The 22,968-nt window shown below is 39.1% G+C and overlaps 1 protein-coding gene and 1 pseudogene across 1 annotated transcript in view; one reads left to right on the forward strand and one right to left on the reverse strand.

Annotated features, from left to right (window-relative positions):
* Positions 1 to 975: 975 nt before the first annotated feature.
* LOC131415151 (chromobox protein homolog 3-like) lies at positions 976 to 1,618 on the reverse strand (annotated as a pseudogene).
* A 2,147-nt stretch (positions 1,619 to 3,765) lies between these two features.
* SMCHD1 (structural maintenance of chromosomes flexible hinge domain containing 1) overlaps positions 3,766 to 22,968 on the forward strand; it is a 129,025-nt gene continuing 109,822 nt past the window's right edge. The window contains exons 1-5 of the mRNA XM_058556873.1: positions 3,766 to 4,258; positions 10,830 to 10,905; positions 11,435 to 11,596; positions 18,745 to 18,827; positions 19,478 to 19,608. Of these exons, the coding sequence (XP_058412856.1) occupies positions 4,082 to 4,258; positions 10,830 to 10,905; positions 11,435 to 11,596; positions 18,745 to 18,827; positions 19,478 to 19,608 (629 nt within the window). The 5' untranslated portion in view covers positions 3,766 to 4,081. The remainder of the gene's footprint in view (positions 4,259 to 10,829; positions 10,906 to 11,434; positions 11,597 to 18,744; positions 18,828 to 19,477; positions 19,609 to 22,968) is intronic.

Here is a 22,968-nt window from a genome sequence, read left to right on the forward strand (position 1 = left end):
TTTTGCAAATAAACTGTTGCATTTACATGACTATAGATATAGAGAGGAGGAATTCTAAGATTGCTTTAAATTGCCCAATATAAATTGTTTACATTATATTTAAATTACCCAATTTAAACTGTTTATATTTAAATTGTCCAATTAATTACAGAATCATCTATTTGATTTTAAAGGTTATGGCTTCAGGAAAATTTTCAGTTTAACTTGAGGTGACCTATTTCTTGGGTTGCTCAGAATGAGGGCATCCCAGAAACAACATGTACTTACTTACGGTTGTGAAATGCTGTTTTTGTATTGGTGACTGTAAAAAACCCCCCAAAACCCAACAACAACCATTTACATATGTATTTATGCACCCACACAAAAACAAACCCAGAACAGTCCCTAGGCATTATAGGTTAAACATAAGTTCTAATTTTAATTTTTTTTTTTGTGGGGAAGATCAGCCCTGAGCTAACATCTGCCAATCCTCCTCTTTTTGCTGAGGAAGACTGGCCCTGGGCTAACATCCGTGCCCATCTTCTTCCGCTTTATATGGGATGCCTGCTACAGCACGGCCTGACAAGTGGTGCGTTGGTGCGCACCCGGGATCCGAACCAGCGATCCCCGGGCCGCCGCAGCAGAGCGCCCACACTTAACTGCTTGCTCCACCAGGCCAGCCCCTAAACATAAGTTCTGATTGAGTAACAACTATGGAAAATTTTTCTAACATTTAGAAAAGCTGTTCTCTAATGCAGAAGAAATAATATATCATGGTATCAAATGTTCTTTTCCGATAAATGAAGCAACTACAGAAAGCTCTTATTTGTTCAAAGCAACCAGTGCTACTGATGGAAAAAAACAAAAACAACCCAACAACTTCCTCAGTACTACTCAAAATGAACATATCAAACTTGATTTTCATTAGAATGTAGCTCTTCTTCACACTAATAAGTCATACAACCAAAAACCAGATTTTTATATATATATAAACAATTATTGAGCATCTTCTAGACAAGAATGCCAGGTTTGTCTCTCTTCATAAAAAGCAATTAGTTTGAGGACACTTCATGTTTGCCTCTTTTGCCAGCACCAAGTCGGCCTCATCTGCATCTTTCCACTTCATGAGAAACATTAATTCTCCACTGCTTGTCTGTGACACTGATCATTCATTCAGGATCAAGACTGCTGGCAAAGCATCTTGGTTTTTCAGCAGCATCTCTTTTCTTCGATTTGCTGTCATCAGATTCACTGTTGCATAAAGATTTTCTTGTTGTACCATCTTTTTGAGAATTAATAAATACTTCAATTAACTCTGGACGATCTAAATTTTCTTCAAGTATTCAAGTATTGTCAGCAACTGTAAATCTCTTCCACTTAAGGAAATTCTCTACCTTCCTATTCACTACATATTAGTCCAATGCTTTTTCCACAACAAAATCTTCAGGCTCTACCTATTCAACTTTTTTACACTTTTCCATTCTGTTTCTTTCCCATTTTTTGCAAAGCAGTCTTACTGGAGGCCATTTTTAGTTGTGGACTTGAAAAGTTATTATTCACTGCCTCCCAGTGGCTCTGGTCTGGGTCTGTGGCATTTCAGATCATGGGGGCCACATTCCAGAGGGAGGACCATGGGGAGCTGTGCAAGAAGCCACTAAGTTTCGGGGTAGGTTGTTATGCAGCAGTAGATGACTGACACAGGGACATTTAAATATTTATACTCTATATGATAAGATGGCTAATGAAAATAAAAATTGAGAGTCAACTGAAGAGGAGTAACTGTGGGACTGGGTCATTTCAAACTTATTTATTTGTGATGAAAATTAAAGAACAAACTCATAATCCTTCTTTGCTGAAAAAGTTGAGGAGTTTCTTTCTGAGAACAAAAGTAACTGGCAAATGGTTCCGAAGCTGTTTCAGACTGCCATACTGCCACATAAGACACTGATTCAGACTTGACCTCTCAACAGGAAGATACATATCAATGTTTCCACCAATAGTTGCCCATAATATTGTAGTCCACTACTCTGGCAGCATTTTGGATCTCTCCTTTTAGCAATTAACCTGAAACCTCTTCTAAAGACATAAAAAGAGTTTCTGTTTGTATCCATGTATTTGTATAATTTGGTATTACAGAGAAATGAGAAATTGCCCTGATGATGAACTTCTGGCCCTAGTCCCAATTTGATGAAACAGAAAGGCAATTCATTTTACCCGTTAACCAAAAATCAGAAAAACAATTTGTATTTTTCTCGAGTAATTTAAATCAAACACCATTACATTATGTTGAATAGAACGAAAAGTTCACATGAATTTGAAAGATAAAACATGAGAGAGATGTCAAAGAAATCCGTTAGGAATTGGGGGTTACTTTGGTCTCCATCTTCCCCCACTCTCCCTTCAGGAACATGAATGGCGTCTGGCCACAACTTTCCTCTTCCTAATTTTATCTTCCACCATCTACCGCTCCATTCTCCCCACTTCCAGCTCTATTATTTATGTTCCCCCAAAACACATGCCTTCACACTTTTGTTCCAACTGTGTGTTCTCCCTTTAATATCTTCTACGTCTAGCCAAGCACACACACATACACACACACCCTACGATTCTGGAACATTTTTATACGGACAAGCAAATCTAGGTTTCTAACATACACTAAGGATATGAGTCTATCCACAGAATTAACCATGCAGGTTTGGCAAACCTAGTAACAGAAATTACACTAAATATTACCCAAACTTTCGGAAAATTGAAAAATCCCCCCAGGCTGCTACCCTTTGGGCTTAGTGAATTTACAGGTCACTCTCAAGTACAAAATATTCACTAAATATTTTTAAGAACTGGAGAATAAATGACTAAACCTAGTTCTCCAACAATGACAATATTATTTGTTGTTGAGTTAGGGCACTACATGCCCAAGATAAGGATATTGAATGAAACGCAAAGGCTTTTACTGAAAGCGTACTATATGTTAAGCATTTTGAGAACATTATCTAAATTAATCCTAATAACTCTTTGGCGTAGGTGTTATTCACAATTTTCAGCAACAAGACGGCGGCGGTGGAGGTGAGGTCTGTATGGGGGTAAGATTCGGCTGTCTAGCCCCCCCAGCGCCCAGAACACCCTCCGTGCTCCAGGACCCTCCGAAGCCACCTGAAGGAGGCCGCGGTGACGTCACAGGACCTCGGTTCGACGTTCTCAAGCACTAGCTTTGTCTCTGTGGCCCACACTTGAGCCCACACAGAACCACTGGGAAATGAGGCGGAAAAGGGGACGCAGGGTCTCTTGGCGTCTTTCTCCTCCGCGTGGGGACCCGAATGCTCGCTGCGCAGCAAGCTCCACCGCGCGAAGCCCGCGGGCCTGACGCTTCCCGCCGCCGCGCTCAGGATGCGGCGGAGGTTTCCCCACCGCCGGCGCAGGGCCGGGAGCTCGAGGCCGGGCAAGCTCGGTCGGGGTCATAGCAAGGCGGGAAGGGACCAGAACCCTCTCGGCCGGGAGAAAACAGCCTCTTGGAAGAGTCCCCCCGCTGCTCCTGGGACTAGCTCTCCCGCCTCCGCTATCTGGTTGCCCCCCAGAGCTCAGGCGCGCCCGCGAAGGACCGCGCTTCCCTCCAGCTTCACGAGGGGAAAAGGGGCGGGCCCCGGCTCCGGCCGCCGAAGCCCCGCCCCGCCCCGCGCGGCATGCCGGATTCGCCCCGCCTCCTCCGCGCCGCGGGAGGCCCCTCTTCTTCCTGCGCCACAGTCCCCGGCGGCGGCCCTGGTTGCGGGTCGCCCGGCGAGACCCGTGTGGGCGGCGGCGGGCGCGGGTCCGGGCCCTGCGAGGAGCGCGCCTCGCGCCCCCTCCTCGCCGGCAGCGGCGGGCCGCGGAAGTGACGTGGTGCACGGGCAGGAGCTCGTTTGAATCGGTTCCCGGGTGATCCTCGCGCCTGGCGCTGCTTGGTCGCCGCCGCCGTCGCCGAGGGAGCAGCTGCAGTGCGCCGGGGTGGAGGCCTCGCGCCGCCCCGGGGGCTGGAGCTGAAGTCGCCGCGCGGAGCCCGGACCTCGACCCTGAACGCGGCGGCTGCGGCCGCCGGCGCTGCTGTGTTTTTCTCCTTTCCCCCAATATGGCAGCGGCGGGCGGCGGCGGGCCTTCGGTGGAGACTGGAGAGGGCGGCGGAGGTGACAGCTACAGGACGGTGTACTTGTTTGACCGGCGCGAGAAGGAGTCCGAGCTCGGGGACCGGGTGCTGAAGGTCGGGGAGAGCTCGGACTACGCGGGGTTCCGCGCCTCCGTGTGTCAGGTACGCGAAGGGCCGAAGGAGGGATGAGTGGGCAGACTTGGGGTTGGGAGGGTGACCAGAAACCCAAGTTGCTCACCAAGGGCAATAAACCTGTCACCCGACCCTGGTCCTGCGGTCTTGGCTTCTTTCTCCCGGGTGCCCGCCATGCCCCTGGCCGGGCGGCAGGAAGCCTTGGGCCGGTCCTGGCCCCGGCCTCGGGGTGCAGAGCCGGCTCCTCCGCGGGCCTCCCTCCGCCCCTTTTACGGGGGATCTCGCTGCCCGGGGTCTCATTGGCCCGCGGCGACCTTAGCGACCTTAGGACTCTAAGGCCATACAGCTCGCCTTCCAGTAGGGAAACCCACTTGTGTCGCTCTCGTGTGGAACTTTGTGTTAAAGAAGGGAGCAGAGTTATACCCGATGGCTCTGTTACGAGTGTTGCGGTGGTTGGAAGTTGTGAGAGTCCTGGGGTGGATGGACCTCAGGTTCCTTCAATGATGCAGTCATTTCCCTCCTGTCAAGAGGGTTTGCAGGCCCGCCCAGGCGGCTCCTTCCGAGGTGGGAACGGTTGTCCAGGCAGCTTCGCAGGTGGAGCTGCCCTTGTGGTTTTCGGAATTCCAGCCCTTGGGAGTTCCTGAACTAACTCGAAGGGTGTCCATGGGTAGCTGCGGAACACCAGAGAAGTGTGTGTGTTTGATACCTACTACGTTCGTTTGCTGTAAAAAGTAATGACTGTGGAGGAAAACCTGCTTTAAGTGGGAAGTATGTTATAGCTATGAGGTGGTGGCGGTGCCCTTTAAAGAAGGGATATTGTCCTGCCTTGCATTAACCACGTGAGGTTGTTTTTAAGCTGTAAAGAACATTTAGCTTCCAAGGAAAGAGAGCTTTGTGTGAGGCCGAGTTTTAACTTGAGTAGGCTGATGATTTAGTACTGTTAGGGAGACGGAACTCTATATAGTTGCTAAAATGATTGAAATCAAGACCCATAGAATAAAAGCGACTTGAGAGCAAGGACTTGGATTTGTTCCCAGGTGTATTCCTGGTGTCTAGAACTGTGCGTGGCACATAGTAAATTCTCAAAATAGAATGAATATTTGAATGAAGACAAAAATGTATGAACTCGGAAGTGCATTCTGTGCCTGGATATAGCAGGTTCCTATATGTTTGAAAAGTGAATGAATGCTCATTTTTTTTGATGAATGTTTTGTATTCAAAACCATCTCAGAAAAAAAAGCTGAAGAAACTGAAACCGTCCCAGAAACCGAAGAAAGAAGAAACTCTTTGTTTATTGTTTTTATTGTAAAAATATCAGCACATTAAAGAAACTATGGAACCAGTGGGGAAAAACTAAACTTTGACTCACTGTAAAATTTATAGCCACTGTTAGCACTTGGGGTTATTTCTTGGTATCCTTCTCCCCTGCTTTTTAAATAGCTGTAATACATGTTTATATTTTAATTTTTTCCCACTTAATATTGTCAGTATTTTTCAATTTTAATGCAAGGCTTCATAATCGAAGTTTGAAATGGTTTGTTTAGTATCACTGTTTACATAACTAAATTGCTCCTTTTTGTCGACGTTTACATTATTTTCAATTTTAAGTAATGTCATGATAAACATCTTTGAACCCATAGTCTTTTATGTCTTTATTTTTCTTTAGTTTAGAATTTTAGAAGTGAAATTCCTGGATCAAAGGTCAGGAACATTTTTAAAGCTCTTGATACCTATTTTTAAATTGTTTTTCAAAGAGGTTGTACTAATCTACCCTCCCTCTAGAAATAAACTCTCCCCTGTGAGAAGTCTCAGTAACACTGTTAGGTAGATAGGGGAAGTGTTATTAGGCGTTTATTACAGAAGGGGAAACTCACTTTTGGAGATGGTGACTCACTTCAGTAAAACACTGCAGTCAAATCAGAATTCAAACCCAGAACCCATATTCCTTCTGTTATACCACTCTGCCCCAAAAGAAGTTCTTCGTTATGGTGAACAGATATATTTATTCCATTCCTTTAATATTTTAACTTGAAAACCAAAAGAAATATTTCCTTTGACTTATTTTCCTCTTTTTTCCTGCTTGAACAGATCAAGGTTAAATTTAATTAGCAGTGAGAGAGAAGAACTAGTAAGAAAAAAACAAGGAAGCCTAACTTCTTTTTTTTGAATATTTACTTTTTAAAGCATCATTAGATTATTTCATTTAATCCCAGAACCATGTCTCCATTACATACATGAAGAACTGAGTTAAGTTACTGAATTAAGTCCAAGGTTATACAGTTAATAAGCTGTGAAACTGGGATTGGAATCTAGGTCTGTTTGGTTCTAAAGCTTGTATTTTTCTTAAAAAAAACATACACAGTGCTCACATTATTTACTAAAGCCTTCTTTTTTCCTCGTTAGGGGAGGAGGCAAAACAGTGCACTAAAGTTTTTCATTAAAACTTAAGTTAAACCAATAAGTGTTTGTAGTGCTAGAAAGTAATATGGATCCTAAACTGTTATTTGGGGAAAGCTCATCTTTTGGAAAAAGGGAGCGATCAAGAGGAAGGAAGAGGAAAGGGTAGATCTGGAAGAATACCTTAGACCTGTTACAAGCAGCTGTTAACTTCATGAGCCCTTTTGACCTTGCAGAATCAAAGATTAGAAAATGATTCATTTGATTAGTTCTTAAATATGCCCAGACATTAAGTTGTGTGTGTGCAAACCCTCCTCCTCTCCACCTCCAATTTTGAAAAAATGACTACTTTTTGCTTTGTGTAGTTTCGCTATATCTTGTTATCCTACCATGGCACCTGTTATCCCATAGTACTTTTTAAAAATACTCTGTGCTCCTTGAGGGCAGGAGCCTTACCTAATAGTCTGTTTATAGCTATTTAGATGAATCAGTGTCTTCCTTCAAAAAAAAAATTTGTACATAGGGTACATTATGTTAAAAATTCCAAAAGATGAAAAAAAGTAGAAGATACATGTAGGAAAGAATAGAATGGTGATATGCGGAGAGTTGTTAAATGGGAGTTGTCTCCCTAGATCCCTCACAAATCCTGAGTGATAATATGACAGCATCCTTATAGATAGGAAAGGCTGCTGCTTATCTTGTACTGTAATGAAAGGTAGGATGTGTATTATTTAGGGTAGTGCAAACTGCTTTAACCAGTAACCACCCAGTTTCTTGTGGAGATTTCTTAAGTGCAGTGTGGATCTTCCTGGTCTGTGGGTGATTCAGGGCCAGAGCCATTGGATATAATGCAAGAGCAATGCATTGAAGTGTGTATAGTTTCTGACTGACTTAATCCATGGGTGAAATTTAAAATGTTTGAAGGTTTTATGGACTGCAAGTAAAATTGGCTTTTGAGAGAAGTTGGGCAGCAGGTAGTTTGAAGCTGACCTAAAGACATGGAGGGCAGGTACTTTGTATTACTCAATCAAGGCAGATCCATGTGCTTTAACAATTAACCCAAAAAAAGGTGGGATTGAAGTGCTCTTATAAAAATGAAAAAGACTAGTCAAGACTCTTGCCCAAATAGAATGTTACCCTGCTTTCATGTAGAGAAAGGCACAGGAAGTGCTATTATCTGTATTCAGTAGTTAGGACAAATAAGATGAAAATACATGAAAGCTTTAGTTTATGTCTGATAAGGTAGACTTTAGACCAAAAATTTGGAGAGAGAAGGGTATGACATCTTGAATAAGAGGATAATGAGTAATGTAAAAATATTGAATTTATGTTTGTCAAATATCAGAGCTATAAAATATTTAGGAAAATTATGAATTCAAGAAAATTTTTATGCAGAATTGTAGATAAAACAAAAGGTAGCTTATGTGTCTTAATTGAGTAATAATAGAATTATGGAGAGATTTTATGGAATAATTAGATAATAAACACTTTCAGATGTACACAGATCTTAAAAACTCAATTTAGCACATAGTTTTTCAGTAACTGTAAAAACAAATTTTGTACTACAGGATGCATAAGCACATGATCTAACAGTTGGGACATTGTAGAAATAAAGTGGTAATGAACTAAAAAATAAAGACTTGTCAGTACACAAAAACCTAATAAAGATCTGTAAAGACAATTTTTATTTCTGTTAAGCAAATAGAATCTTTTCCTCATCAGTTTATGTCCGTAGCTTCATTTCTCTAGAGTGGAATTGCATAGGATATGAGTATCTTTAATTTTACTGAAGTATACCAAGTTGCTGTTGAACATGGCTGTACTGATTTTCAGTCCTATCAGCAGTCTGTAAGGTCCAGTTTCAGTATATGGAGGCCTATATGTATACCAGGACTTAAAGTTTTACCAGCCTCCTGAGAATGATAATCAAGTTGTTGTAATTTTTCTGATAACTAGTGAGGATGAGCATCTTTTTATGTTTTCTAGTTTTTCTCTTAATGGCTTGTACTTTTTGTATATTTTCAGAAATTGTGTTCTCTGTCCTCTCAAAATTATTCCATTTTTCCTCTACAATTTTGGATTAATATGCAGTTGCTTTAATTCTCTTAGAATTTATTTTTGTGTGTTGAGATGGGGATTTTATTTTATCTATTTCTATACAGGTAACTAGTTGTCTCAATATCATTCATTAAACAGTTTATTCTTTCCCCACCAATTTGTAATTTGCCAAGCTCCCTGTGTACATATGTGTGGTCTATTTTAGGGTTCTCTATTCTCTTCCACTGGTCTATTATAGTATATTTTAAATTAGAAATTTTTCTTATAAAAAACTTCAAACATAAACAAAGAGATAATAGTATAATGAACCTACATATACTCATCAGTCAGATCCAACAGTTGTCTTTTTATAGTTGGTTTGCTTAAATCAGGATCCCAACAGAGTCCTCATACTGAACTTTTTTATGTTTCTTAATTCTTTTAAAATTTAGAGCATTTGAGCACAACCCCCTTCCCCTAGTCTCTTTTTAGCTTTTCTTGCCATTGACCTGTTGAAGAAATCAAGTAGGTTTTTCTTATATTTCACATTCTGGATTTGTCTGCTCCTTTATGGTGTAATTTAACTTGTTCTATCTCCCATGTATCCTGTAAACTAGAAGTTATTTTTAAAGATTGTAATCAAGATTTAGGTTCAACTTCTTTGGGGTGGGGAGGCAAAGAATTCGTAGGTGGTGCTGGTACTTGATATTACATGACAGCAGGAGTCATGTAATGTGTGTATATTTCACCCACTCTTAGCAATGCTAAGATTGAATTAGTGGGATTCAGGTGGTTTTAGCTGGATCCCTCCATAATAAAGTTTTGATCTGATGGTTCATCCATTGATGGTAATATTCTGGTTGCCATTCCTCCTGTATTTATTAGCTGGAATTCTTTAAAGAACAACTTTGCCTCATCAGCTAGAGCTAATTGGTTACCCTGAAATACAATTGGTGCAAGAAAGTGGGATAAAATGCTTTATTCTTTCTCTTTAATTTGTCAGTGTTCAGAGTAAGGAGTTGGTCGCTTAGTTTTGGTGACCAGTAGTCACTATTTTTAGTATCACTATTGAAGACTTGAGTATCATTAGTCTAGACTTTTTTAGTTGTCTTTGATGGTAAGGTTGTTCTAGATTAAGTAGTCTTATCATTACCTGAAGCAGAAGTCAGCCTTCTGTCTCAACTGTTTGTACATTGTTGTACAGTCATCCCTTGGTGTCCGTGGGGGATTGGTTCCAGGATGCCAAAATCTGTGGATACTCAGGTCCCTTAATATAAAAATTGTGTAGTGCAGTGAATACAGTTGGCCCTCCATATCCGTGGGTTCGAAACTGTATTGTTTAGTTTTAGAAAGAGCATGTATCTTTTAATTTTAAAGATATGTAAAATTTTAATGAAAATGTTAACTCATTTTTCTAATTCTCATTTTTTGGTAAGTTGTGAAATTTCAATTTTTCTTGTGTTCGTTGGTCATTTATTTGTATTTTCTCCTTTTGATTGTTCATGTCTTTTCACTTTTTCTCTTTATCTTCATCTTTATTTCTGAAAGTTTTTTCCTCCCAAGGATGGTAACTCTTTGTGTCCTGTTGCAGTTCCCTCCTGTGATTTATAGTTTGCCTTAATTTTTAAACGTTATTCTTTTTGAAGGGGTTATAACAGATATAAAGATTCTTTAATATAGATATCCTGCATGACATAGCTATCCTTACCTCAGTGTTATAAAATATTAACTTCTTTTTTCTTCTAGTACTTTTGTTTTTACATGTTTAAATGTTTAATCTATAGGAACATAAGTGTTATGTTAATACTTTGCTCTAAATAAGTTTAGTTATATATTGACATGAAATAATATGTCTTTGTCTGGGAGGGTTCTGCTGATGTTAATAACCTTTCAAAATGTCCCACCTAAGCACTCATGTTCCTAGGTGGCATATAATAGCAGAAAAAACAACCGTGTTAAGCAACTAGGTAATTTATAGATAAATTTGTGCTTAATTATGCAAAGGCAAAATTTAAAAATATCAAGACTTAAGTTTCTTAGACAAATAAATGCAGTAATTGTTACAAGATTATAATACACTATCAGTATTTTCATATTCTTGTAAACTTGAAGAGTGCATTTATTTCCTTTGTGTAATAATTGATTTTATTCTTATTATTTTGGATAGACACTTGGCATTTCACCTGAAGAGAAATTTGTTATTACAACAACAAGTAGAAAAGAAATTACCTGTGATAATTTTGGTAAGCAATGTTAAGTTCATGCTTTCACATTTAATATGTTCTGTACATCATGGAGCAGTAACTATTTTATTACATAGGTAAGCATCTAAACACTATTGATGATTTTGGTTGCTTTGTTGAGGAAGACTGGCCCTGAACTAACATCTGTTGCCAATCTTCCTCTTTTTTTTGCTTGAGGAAGATGAGCCCCGAGCTAACGTTGTGCCAGTCTTTTCTCTATTTTTGTTTGTGAGTGGCCGCCACAGCATGGCTGATGAGTGGTGTAGGTCTGTGGCTAGGATCTGAACCCACGAACCCAAGCTGCCAATGTGGAGCGTGCAGAGCTTTAACCACTATACCATGGGGCCGGCCCCCTCTGCTGATATTCTTAACAAAACATAACAGAATTTATGGATCAGTCCATTGTTTGGAGGTTTGCCTATACCATCTTTAAAGTTAATTCATAGATAAAATTTGCATACTCATAATTGTAAATTTATTGTGTTTCTGATGCTGGCTTAGCACTTAAGATATTACCTCTTGATTACAGATGAAACTGTTAAAGATGGAGTCACACTATACCTGCTACAGTCAGTCAATCAGTTACTACAAACAGCTACAAAAGAACGAATTGACTTCCTACCTCACTATGACACACTGGTTAAAAGTGGCATGTATGAATATTATGCAAGTGAAGGACAAAATCCTTTGCGTAAGTATTCCATTTATACTAATTTTGATAAACTATTATTATTCTTTGTCCCCTGATCACGTGTCCTATTCCTTCACTTTAAAAAACTTCTCTCATTCTACTTTATTAGAAGACTATAACCAGTCGTTGTGAGCTTCCTTACTTCACCCTCTTCATCACAGTATATTTCTTTTTCTGCCTAAGTCATCTTACTTCAGAGTAAAGATACCTCTCCTTTAAAACTAAACTAGTATTAGAACTTATTTCTTTTCAACTCGTAAGAGATCTTGTACCTACACATCTTTCCATCTTCTGTATACTCTCGTCCCTTGATTTATTCTTCCTGGCTTCCTATAGACCTCTCCCAATTGAGAACATATTTATTTTGCTGTGCACATTTGTATAGCTGAACTGCACAAGTAAGAGGTTTGTGTTGTGGTCTTCATTTCTTTATCATTTCCTTCCACCTTTACTCTTGCCAGTTCTTATCCTCCCTTTGGATTATTTGCTATTGATCTTTACAAATCAGTTGATTTAGAGAGTCTGGATTGTACCAAAGTGTTTAATACTACTTAGATGTTCATTATAAACTTTCTTATTAAAAATATTCTTCCTCATTGCATATGCATTATAGTTTGTAGGAAATTAGAAAACAAAGATAAGCAGAAGGAACCTAAAGAACATCCATATCTCTACCACCCACATATAACCACCACTAGCACTTTGGTGTTTGTCATTTCAGACTTTTTTATATTGTTTACTTCTTTTTCTTTTTTAGTGATTTTTTATGATGCGTACTTTTTTGTGTGTGTGTCTGTGAGGAAGATTAGCCCTGAGCTAACATCCATGCCAATCCTCCTCTTTTTGCTGAGGAAGACTGGCTCTGAGCTAACATCCGTGCCCATCTTCCTCCACTTTATATGGGACGCCGCTGCAGCATGGCCTGACAAGCGGTGCATCGGTGCACACCTGGGATCCTAACCCAGGCCGCCAGCAGCGGAGTGCGCACACTTAACTGCTACGCCATGGGGCTGGCCCCTGATGCGTACTTTTTTAACCTACTTTTTAGTTTACAATAAAATGAACATCTTTAACATACAGGCATACCTTCTTTTATTGCACTTTAGCTTTATTGTGCTTCACAGATATTGCTTTTTTACACATTGAAGGTTTGTGGCAACGCTGCGTTGAGTAAGTCTGTCGGTGCCATTTTTCTGACAGCGTTTGCTCACTTCATGTCTGTGTCACATTTTGGTAGTTCTCGTAATATTTCAAACTTTTTCATTATTATTATATTTGTTATGATGATCTGTGGTCAGTGATCTGTGATGTTACTGTTGTAATTGTTTTAGGGCGCCACAAACTGTGCCCATATAAGACGGTGAATTTAATAAGCGTTGTGTGTGGTCTGACCACTCCACTGACTGGCCGTTCCCCTGTCAGTCTCCCTCTATTCGAGCCTTCCTATTCCCTGAGACACAACACAATTAGCCTGTTGAAATTAGGCCAATTAATAACCCTGCAGTGACCTCTAAGTGTTCAAGTGGAAGGAAGAGTCACACACATCTCTCACTTTTAAATCAAGAGATAGAAATGATTACACTTAGGAAGGCATGGAAAGCCGAGATAAGCCGAAAGCTAGGCCTCTTGCACCAAATTAGCCAAGTTGTAAATGCAAAAGAAAAGTTTTTGAAAGAAATTAAAAGTGCTCTTCCACAGAACACACAAATGATAAGAAAGCAAAACAGCCTTATTGCTGGTGTGGAGAAAGTTTTAATGGTCTGGATAGAAGATCATACCAGCCACAGCATTCCCTTTAGCCAAAGCCTAATCCAGAGTAATTCTGTGAAGACAGAGAGGTGAGGAAGCTGCAGAAGAAAAGTTTGAAGCTAAGAGATGTTGGTTCATGAGGTTTAAGGAAAGAAGCTGTCTCCATAACGTAAGTGCACGGTGAAGCAGCAAGTGCTGATGTAGAAACTATAGCAGGTTATCTAGACTATCTAGCTAAGACAATTAATGAAGGTGGCTACACTAAATGAGATTATCAGTGTAGACAAAACAGCCTTATATTGGAAAAAGATGCCATCTAGGACTTTCCTAGCTACAGAGAAGTCAATGCCTGGCTTCGAAGGACAGGCTGACTTTCTTGTTAGGGGCTAATGTGGCTGGTGACTTTTAGTTGAAGCCAATGCTCATTTACCATTTGAAAATCCTAGGGCCCTTAAGAATTATGTTAAATCTACTTTGTCTATACTCTGTAAATAGAACAAGAAAGCTGGATGACAGCACATGTGTTTATAACATGGTTTACTGAATATTTTAAGCCCATTGTTGAGACCTACTGCTCAGCACAAAAGATTCCTTTCAAAATATTTACTGCTCATTGACAATGCACCTGGTTACCCAACAGCTCTGATGGAGATGGTACAACAAGATTAATGTTGTTTTCATGCCTACTAACACAGCGTCCGTTTTGCAGCTCATGGATCAAGGATTAATTTTGACTTTTAAGTTTTATTATTTAATAAATACATTTCCTATGGCTATAGCTGCCATAGATAGTGATTCCTCTGATGGATCTGAGCAAAGTAAATCGAAAACCTTCTGGAGGGCCGGCCCCGTGGCTTAGCGGTTAAGTGGGCACGCTCTGCTACTGGCAGCCCGGGTTTGGATCCCGGGTACGCACTGACGCACCGCTTCTCCGGCCATGCTGAGGCCGCGTCCCATATGTAGCAACTGGAAGGATGTGCAACTATGACATACAACTATCTAATGGGGCTTTGGGGCAAAAAAAAAAAAAAAAGGAGGATTGGCAATAGATGTTAGCTCAGAGCTGGTCTTCCTCAGCCAAAAGAGGAGGATTAGCATGGATGTTAGCTCTGGGCTGATCTTCCTCACAAAAAAAAAAAAGAAAACCTTCTGGAAAGGATTCACCATTCTGGATGCCATTAAGAACATTCGTGATTCATGGGAAGAGGTCCAAATATCACCATTAACAGGAGTTTGGAAGAAGTTGATTCCAACCCTCGTGGATGACTTTGAGGGGTTTAGGACTTCAGTGGCGGAAGTAACTGCAGATGTGGTGGAAGTAGCTAGAGAACTAGAGTTAGACGTGGAATCTGAAGATGTAACTGAAATCCTGCGATCTCATTATAAAACTTAAACAGATGAGGAGTTGTTTCTTATGGATGAGCGAAGAAAGTGGTTTCTTGAGATAGAATCTGCTCCTGGTGAGGATGCTATGAAGATTGTTGAAATGACAACAAAGGCTTTAGAATAATATGTAAACTTAGTTGATGAAGCAGTGGCAGGGTTTGAGAGGATTGACTCCGATTTTGAAAGAAGTTCTACTGTGAGCAAAATGTTATAAAACAGCATCACATGCTACAGAGAAATGGTTCATGAAAGGAAGAGTCAGTCAATGTGGCAGACTTAAAATTGTTGTCTTATTTTAAGAAATTGCTACAGCCACCCCAACCTTCAACCACGACAGTGATCAGTCAGCAGCCATCAACATTGAGACCCTCCCCAGCAAAAAGATGATGACTCGCTGAAGGCTCAGATGATAGTTAGTCTTCTTTAGCAATAGAGTATTTTTTAATTAAGGTACGTACATTGTTTTTTTAGACATAATGCTGCTGTACACTTAGTAGACTACAGTACAGAGTGAGCATAACTTTAATATGCACTAGGAAACCAAAAAATTAGTGTGACTCACTTTATTGTGTTATTTGTTTTATTGTGGTCTGGAACCGAACCCACAATATCTCCTGCTATATACCTGTTTATGTCAGTATACATTTGTTTTTAGTGGTTGCACAGTATTTAGATACCACAATTTATTTGAAAAATGTCCTATTATTAGACGTTTAGGTTATTTCAGGTTTTTTTATTGTTACAAATGACTGAATATTCTTGTGGCTGAATCTTTGTGCATATCCTTACCTTTACTGCTACTAGTACTATGACTGCTGTCAGCTACAGTGCCAGGCACTGTGCCAAGTGCTTTATGAGCATCTCTCATTTAATCCTTAATCCTCTGTGGTAGCTAATGTTAGGTAATGACCCTGTTTTGCAGAAGAAACTAAGGCTGAGAGATTTTAGGTAACTTGTCAAAGGCCGACCTGCTAGTAAGTGTTGGAGCCAGGATTTGAACCAAGCAGGGTGACTTCAGAGCTTGAACTCATAAGCAGTATATTTATTACCTCTGACATTGTTCTTTTCATTCAAAAAAAGTTCTTATTTCTCTCATTTTAACAACATCATAATCTTACTCCTTCCACTACCCAATTTTTTGTTCCTGTTTGCAGTAAAATTCCTCAAAGGAGTTGATTATATTCACTGTCTACAGTGCCTCTTCTCTCATTGTCTCCTATTCACTCTCTTGTACTTATTTTTTACAGGTCATCGGTGACTAAGTCCAGTGATCAATTTTCAGTTCTTATTTTACTCCGGGCATTATTTGACACAGTCTATCACTTCTTCCTCCTTGGTATAATCTTCACTTGTCTTTTGAGAGACCACACTCTTTGTTTTCTTCCCATCTCACTGGCTGCCTTCTCTCTTCTCTCCCCACCTTCTTAATGTTGAAGTGCCTCAGAGCTTAGTTGTTGGTCCTTATTTTCTCATACTTCCTGGCTTGGTGATCCCATCCAATCTCATTGCTCTAAATACCATCTTTATAGCGGTGACTCCCAATTGGAGGTGGTGAGAAATGGTCATTTTTAGTTAAATACTGAAAAAATACCAGACTTATCTTCTGAATTCCAATTTTGTCTCTCCAGCTGCCCATGTGGCATCTCCACTAGAATATCTAAGATGGGAACCCTGATCTCTTCACTGCATCTTATAACTACACATAGTTTTCCCGTCTAGATTGATCATTGCTCTGTCTTTCCAGTTGCTTAAGCCAAAAATCAAATCGTTTCTACTTTTTCTTATACATTTCATTCAATTTGTCAGAAAATCCTGTTGGCTTCAATGTTTATCTAGAAATGACCATTTCTTGTCACTTCTGTTGCTAACACCAGGTCTGAGGCACCATTGTATCACCTAGATTTTACAGTGGCCCCTTAACTCATCTCTGTCTTTTCATGCCTGTCCACATAAGGTTTGAGAAGTCAGATCGTGTTATTCTTCTATTGAAACCACTCATGGCTCCCCATTTCACTAAGAGGAAAAGCCACAGTCTTTACAATTACGTACTTGGCCTTAGCGGCTCTGCTTTGTACCTCTCTGAGTTTGTTTCTACAACTCTTCTCCTTGCTTGTTCACTCCGTTTCAGTACCAGCTTGCTTCTCAGCTTAGGGCCCTCTGCCTGGAATGCTCTTTCCCCAGATAGCCCCTCTCTCATTCCATCACCTCATTTAAGACTTGTTTATCTGTTACCTTCTCAACAAAACTTACCTTGATCACCTATTTAAAATGACTCTTTCTTTTCTCCATAGCGTATACCACCTTCTAACATACTAAAGAATTTACTTATTATGATTATATTTAATTTCCCGTCTTCTTCCACTAGAATGTTAAGTCAGCAAGAACAGGACTTTTGTCTGTTGTGTTAAGTTCCTAGAACAATGCCTGGCAAATAGTAGGTGCTTAAATATTTGCATATTGAATGAATCTTTAGTTCTCTCTCTGGGGATAAATTTCTAAATGTGTAATTGTGGAGTCAATAGATATATTCATTTTTGAGACTTTTGATATAGATTGATTACCTTCCAGATTGGTTGTACCAGTTTTCATTCCTACCATCATTATATGAATAAGCAGAGAATCTCAACGTTTAAACTCTTGTTTTGATTTCTGTGACTTTACATTACGTTCCTGGGTCTTTCCTTGCTTCTGCTTCCTTTGTCTTTGGTGCTGCTTCTGGTTATTCTTGACTGTGTGGTGGACATTTCTTCAAGTCACGCTGATCTTTCTTTTTATACTTTTCTCTTACTTAGTGAACTAATTTAAGCCTTAGCTATTCTATTTCAGTGAAGCAAAAATCTGTATCTCTGCTTATCTTTATTCTCTCAAGTAAGCACAATATCTGTTCCAGCTCCGTATGGAACACCTCTACTCATTGAGCTTGATATAGTGGTAGGGCATCACATCTAAAACTGCATTTTTCTTTCCTCCCCTCTAAATTCTCCCTTTATGAGAAATATAACCATTTACCTAGTTTTCTAGAGCAAAGACTCAAAACCATCTTGGATTTCTTTTTCTTTCTCCTTTTATATCTTATTAGATTAGATACTAAATTCTAATCATTTCCTCCTTCCAAATTTCTCTTACCTCGTTTTTCCTCCTATTTCCTACAATGTCCCTTCTTCATTTTCTAGAGTTATTACCCTCAGCCAGATCCTTACAACTAATTTGTGGTAACTTCTTTCTAACTAGTTTATAAATAGCCATCTCGTAAATGTTGAGAGTGTGGAAGTTCTTGTTGGAGTGCTACTCTGTGGATTAGTTACAGCTTTAGTTAGGTTAAGCTTCAGTAGAAGTAAGAGACATAAATTTGGTATATTGCCCTTTTTCATTAAGGGAATAAAAGTAGGCAATAGTTTGAGTAGTGACCTTGAATAAAGGAGAATATTAGGAACAATCCTGAGTCAGTGATAAATTGAATGTCAACTTGGTTGTGTACTAGGAAATCAATAGCAGTTCTGTGTCAATTAAGCAGACATATTCTGCCATTTTACAAATTACTGTTAGTCATAAAGTTTCTATATCTAAATTAGCTCTTAGTAGACACTTTTATAGTTGCTTTATATTTGCCCCCATGTCTGTAAATGTGCTTACTTTTGACTTGTGCATGATGTAATTACGTACCACAGACTACTGTTTGTTTTTATGGTTATGGTCTTTGGTTTGTCTCTTATGTCTGTATGTCTGTCTTTAGATTATAAATTTCTTGAAGCCAGGAATCATGGCTGCTTGACTCATGCCGTAGTAGTGCCATACAAATACTGGTTGATGACTGCGTTTTTATGCTGGTGGTGATTGGTGATGATGCCTTTATTATGTATTGTATCGTTAGGATCAGGATAATACTCTGATTCTAGCTCTTTGGAAGATAAAAGTGATGGCTTAAGGTGCTTCCGAGTTTCTTCTACTTGGAACTTTTATGTGAGGTATTTGGGAGGGAAACGTTAAGCGATATGTTTCTCATTCTCTTCCAGCGTTTGCTCTTGCGGAATTAATTGACAATTCATTGTCTGCTACTTCTCGTAACACTGGTATTAGAAGAATACAGATCAAATTGGTAAGAAAATAATACAGTAAAGCAATTTAACTGTTTTAGAAATACTACAAGCTCATTGGGGAAAAATTAGAAAATTAACTAAAAGTGGAAATAATTATCTGATGTATCTTCATTGTTAAGATTTTTCACATGCCCTTTTTTCTATGCATGTCTGTATACATGTATGTATGATCATAGTGTACATTTTGTTTTTTGTGATCTTCTACTTTCCCTTAACAGTACGTTGTAAACATTGCCATATCATGAATATTCTGCAATATAATACACCATTGCTGCAGTTTGGTTTATTGACTATAATATAAATTATGTAATCAGTCTACTATTGTTGAACATTAAGACTTTTTTTCCTATATTTTTGACATTGTTAGCAATGCTGGCATGATGAACATCCTTATAGGTCTTTGTATATGTCTCTGGTTAGTTTCTCAAACTAAATTCTGAGAAATGGAATTTCTGGGTTAAAGGACATGAAGAATTCTAAAACTTTTGATTCATACAGCTGAAGTGCCTTTCAGAAAATTGTATTAATTTGCAATTCCACCAGCAAAGTATGAGTGAGCCCATTGAATCGCTTTTTTTATATTAAACTTTTCATGGTTTTAATATTGATTTGACTTTTCCTGTCTTTTTGAACTTATTTTATTTCGTAGCATTTTGATGAAACGCAAGGAAAACCTGCCGTTGCAGTGATAGATAATGGAAGAGGAATGACCTCTAAACAGCTTAACAACTGGGCCGTGTATAGGTTGTCAAAATTTACAAGGCAAGGGGACTTTGAAAGGTTAGAAAACCTTACTCACTTTTTTAATGGGCAGCTGGGTATTTTAATAAGGATAAGAACTGATTTCTTTAAATTATACACGATATATTGGAGATTTTGATGTTATCAGCATATTTATTTAGATTTTTATATTATAGAATTTTTGTGATCAATACTTAGAAATAGTCAAAACTACTTAAATCATATTGTGCCCTTCCACTGAACGATTCTTTTTGCATTTCCTGAGGTATGTAGGAGTTAGGTTGATAAGTTGAGTACTTCGGAGCTTTTCCCCCTTTCCTTACTGCCTTAAGTTTGATAGAAGCTGTGTAGTTGCTAGAGCAGTAGAATGGTTTTAAAATAGGCTTTCAAAATCACTGGATACCACTTGCAAAATGTTTAACAAACCACATGTAGTTCTGTTGAGCTCATTATTGCTCTACTTTCAGGGCTCTGCATTACAAAACATTCACAGTGTTAGGGAATAAAATCTAGTCAGGAGTTTTGAATCAGAATATGTTTGTGGAAAATACCCTGAATGAGACTGTCATAGAGGAAACAAAATATACTAGAAGCTGTGAGGGATATAAAGATTTAGGTCCTTGGGATATTAGCTGAATTCTATTAAGAGTAATGACCCACAAGTCTTTTGATATTTTACGATATGTTGTGTAGTTTGGAAAACATACTTGGGAAGACTCTTCTTGGCATTCTTGTTAAGTAGTTAGTATTTGTTCATGTCCTGTTTTGGGCTGGCCTGTGGCTTAGCGGTTAAGTGTGCGCGCTCCGCTGCTGGCGACCCAGGTTCGGATCCTGGGCGCGCACCAATGCACCGCTTCTCCGGACATGCTGAGGCCGTGTCCCACATACAGCAACTAGAAGGATGTGCAACTATGATGTACAACTATCTACTGGGGCTTTGGGGGAAAAATAAATAAAATAAAATTGTTCATGTCCTGTTTTGCTCTTTGCTGTGTCAAGGAAAGTCAAATTTAAGGATCAGTCTCAATAATGTGTCAAAAATTAATATAGTTAGCACATTTGTCTTCTCATTTCTGAAATTTCAGCCCCCTCAGAATTTTCATCAAATTTGTAAAGACTTAACAGTGCCATGGTGAGAGGCAATATAGTGAAGAACAAGGGCTCTGGAATCATTTGCCCTGATTTGAATTCTAATCTTACTAGTTGTATGACATTGTTCAAGGTACTTCTCTTTGTCTCTGTTCTCTGTTCACATATCTGTAAAATGGGAATAATGACTCATAAGGTTTTGTGAAGACCAAGAGAGTTAGTACATGTAAACTTTAGGATAGAGCCTGGCACATGGTAAGCAGTCAATAAATATAAGATATCATTTTGGTTATTACTTCTCATTGTTGGCCTCAGACTTTTCTACAGCCATTCTTCACTATTTTTATGAGTACTTGTCACTTCAGAGATTTACAAAATAGCCATAGAGAAGGCAAAGACCACTGTCTTTTATAGTCTAAAGATAGAATTTAGCATATGATAGAAATATTAGGTAGAAGGGAAAGGAGAACAGGTGGTAGATTGGGCAAAAAGGTTAGAACAGTGTTAGTTAAATCAAGTGGAAGAGTAGAAAGAAGTAGAGTCTACAGTTTATTAAAATAAAGTTAAATCTGGGGCCGGCCCGGTGGCACAAGAGGTTAAGTGAGCGCACTTTGCTCTGGTGGCCTGGGGTTCGCAGGTTCGGATCCCGGGCGCGCGCCGACGCACCGCTTGTCAAGCCATGCTGTGGCGGAGTCCCATATAAAGCGGAGGAAGATGGGCATGGATGTTAGCCCAGGGCCAGTTGTCCTCAGCAAAAAGAGGAGGATTGGCAGATGTTAGCTCAGAGCCAATCTTCCTCACACAAAAAAAATAAAAAAGTTAAATCCTAGCTGAATACATGGAACATTGATTCTGATTGTAGCAGAACACAAACTTTTAAACTTAATCCAGATGTTAGGGAAATTTTGTTTAATATTTGGTGGAAGTCTGCTTGTTGCTGGCTTTGGTTCTAGCTTTATAGGTATTGTGTTAATAAGTAATAAATTGTTATAGTTGTTATGTACTCGTACTGTCTTTGAGTCCAGAATCAGTCCCTTGTCCCACTCCAGTTTCTGTTAGCATCAGATATACTCTCTCACTCCCCGTCTTCTACTCCTGTAGAAAAGGTTATCAGTTGCTTTACTGCTTCCAGTTTAGTTTTTGCTGGATACAAGGATGGATGTCATAGGAGACAGACTATGGACGAAAAGAAAGGACAGCCTAAAAGTGCAAAACAGCTGTCTTGGCCTGTAGCTTACGTTGTAGTAGAGAGAATAACAGAAGTAAACACAAAAAAATTTAAAAGCGTTTCAGTTATTGATTATTGCTGTTAAGAAAATATCGAGTAATGTGTTAGACCCTGATGGCCATCTGCTTTCAGTAAGGTGATTAGAGAAGAGGGCAGCTTCTTTTAGGTTGCATTTGAGTTGAGGCTTAATAATTAGAAGAAAATGCTCAAATGAGGACCTGGGGGAAGAGTATTCCGAGTAGAAGAAAGACGAGCAAAGACAAAGACCCTGAAATTGTGATCAGCTTATTTTGTTTGAGAGACAGAAATATCAATGTGGTTAGAATATAGTATATGAAGAGGAGAATAGAGGGAGATGAGATGAGAGTTCTAATCTGTCAATATTCTTTATAACTCTCACTGACCGTGGTACTAAGTAAGTAAGTTGCAGACTTTATGCCATTTCACTACTTAATACTGTAGCATGTATCTCCTTCACAGGGATGTTCTCATAAATAACCATAATACCATTATCACACCCAAGAAATTTATTATTGCTTCAAAATATCTAATGTCCATATTCAGATTTTTTTCTCTTTGTCGTATCTCTCTGGTCTCCTTTATTCTATAATAATTCCCCATGTTTGTGTCTTTCATGAAATTGTCATTCTTTTTGTAGAGTTCAGACTAGTTGTAGAATGTTCCACAGCCTGGATCTGAGTGTTTCCTAGCCCTGTTCTTTTCCTCAACATTTTATGAACATTTTCACATATGCAGAAAAGTTGAAATTCTGCAGTGAATACCCAGATACTTACACCTAGTTTCTACCATTGAAGTTGCTTTACCACATATCTATTTACTATTTATCCCACTAACCTTCAGTTCAATTCTCATGAATATGTGGAGCTTTTAAAAACCATTGTGGACCTCTCATTCCTCAGCGTTTCTTTGTAAGTTTTTGGCCAGATTCTTGTTTGCTCCCAACTGATTTCATTGCCTTAGTTAGCTCTGATGATAAACAATTGCCACTGATTGTTTTGGACAAACGACGCAGGGGAAAAAGCTGTTCACAGTGAGCAAATTCTGACTTACGTTAAATAAAG

Source organism: Diceros bicornis, chromosome 16 (assembly GCF_020826845.1).
Source record: "Diceros bicornis minor isolate mBicDic1 chromosome 16, mDicBic1.mat.cur, whole genome shotgun sequence".
Lineage (NCBI taxonomy): Eukaryota > Metazoa > Chordata > Mammalia > Perissodactyla > Rhinocerotidae > Diceros > Diceros bicornis.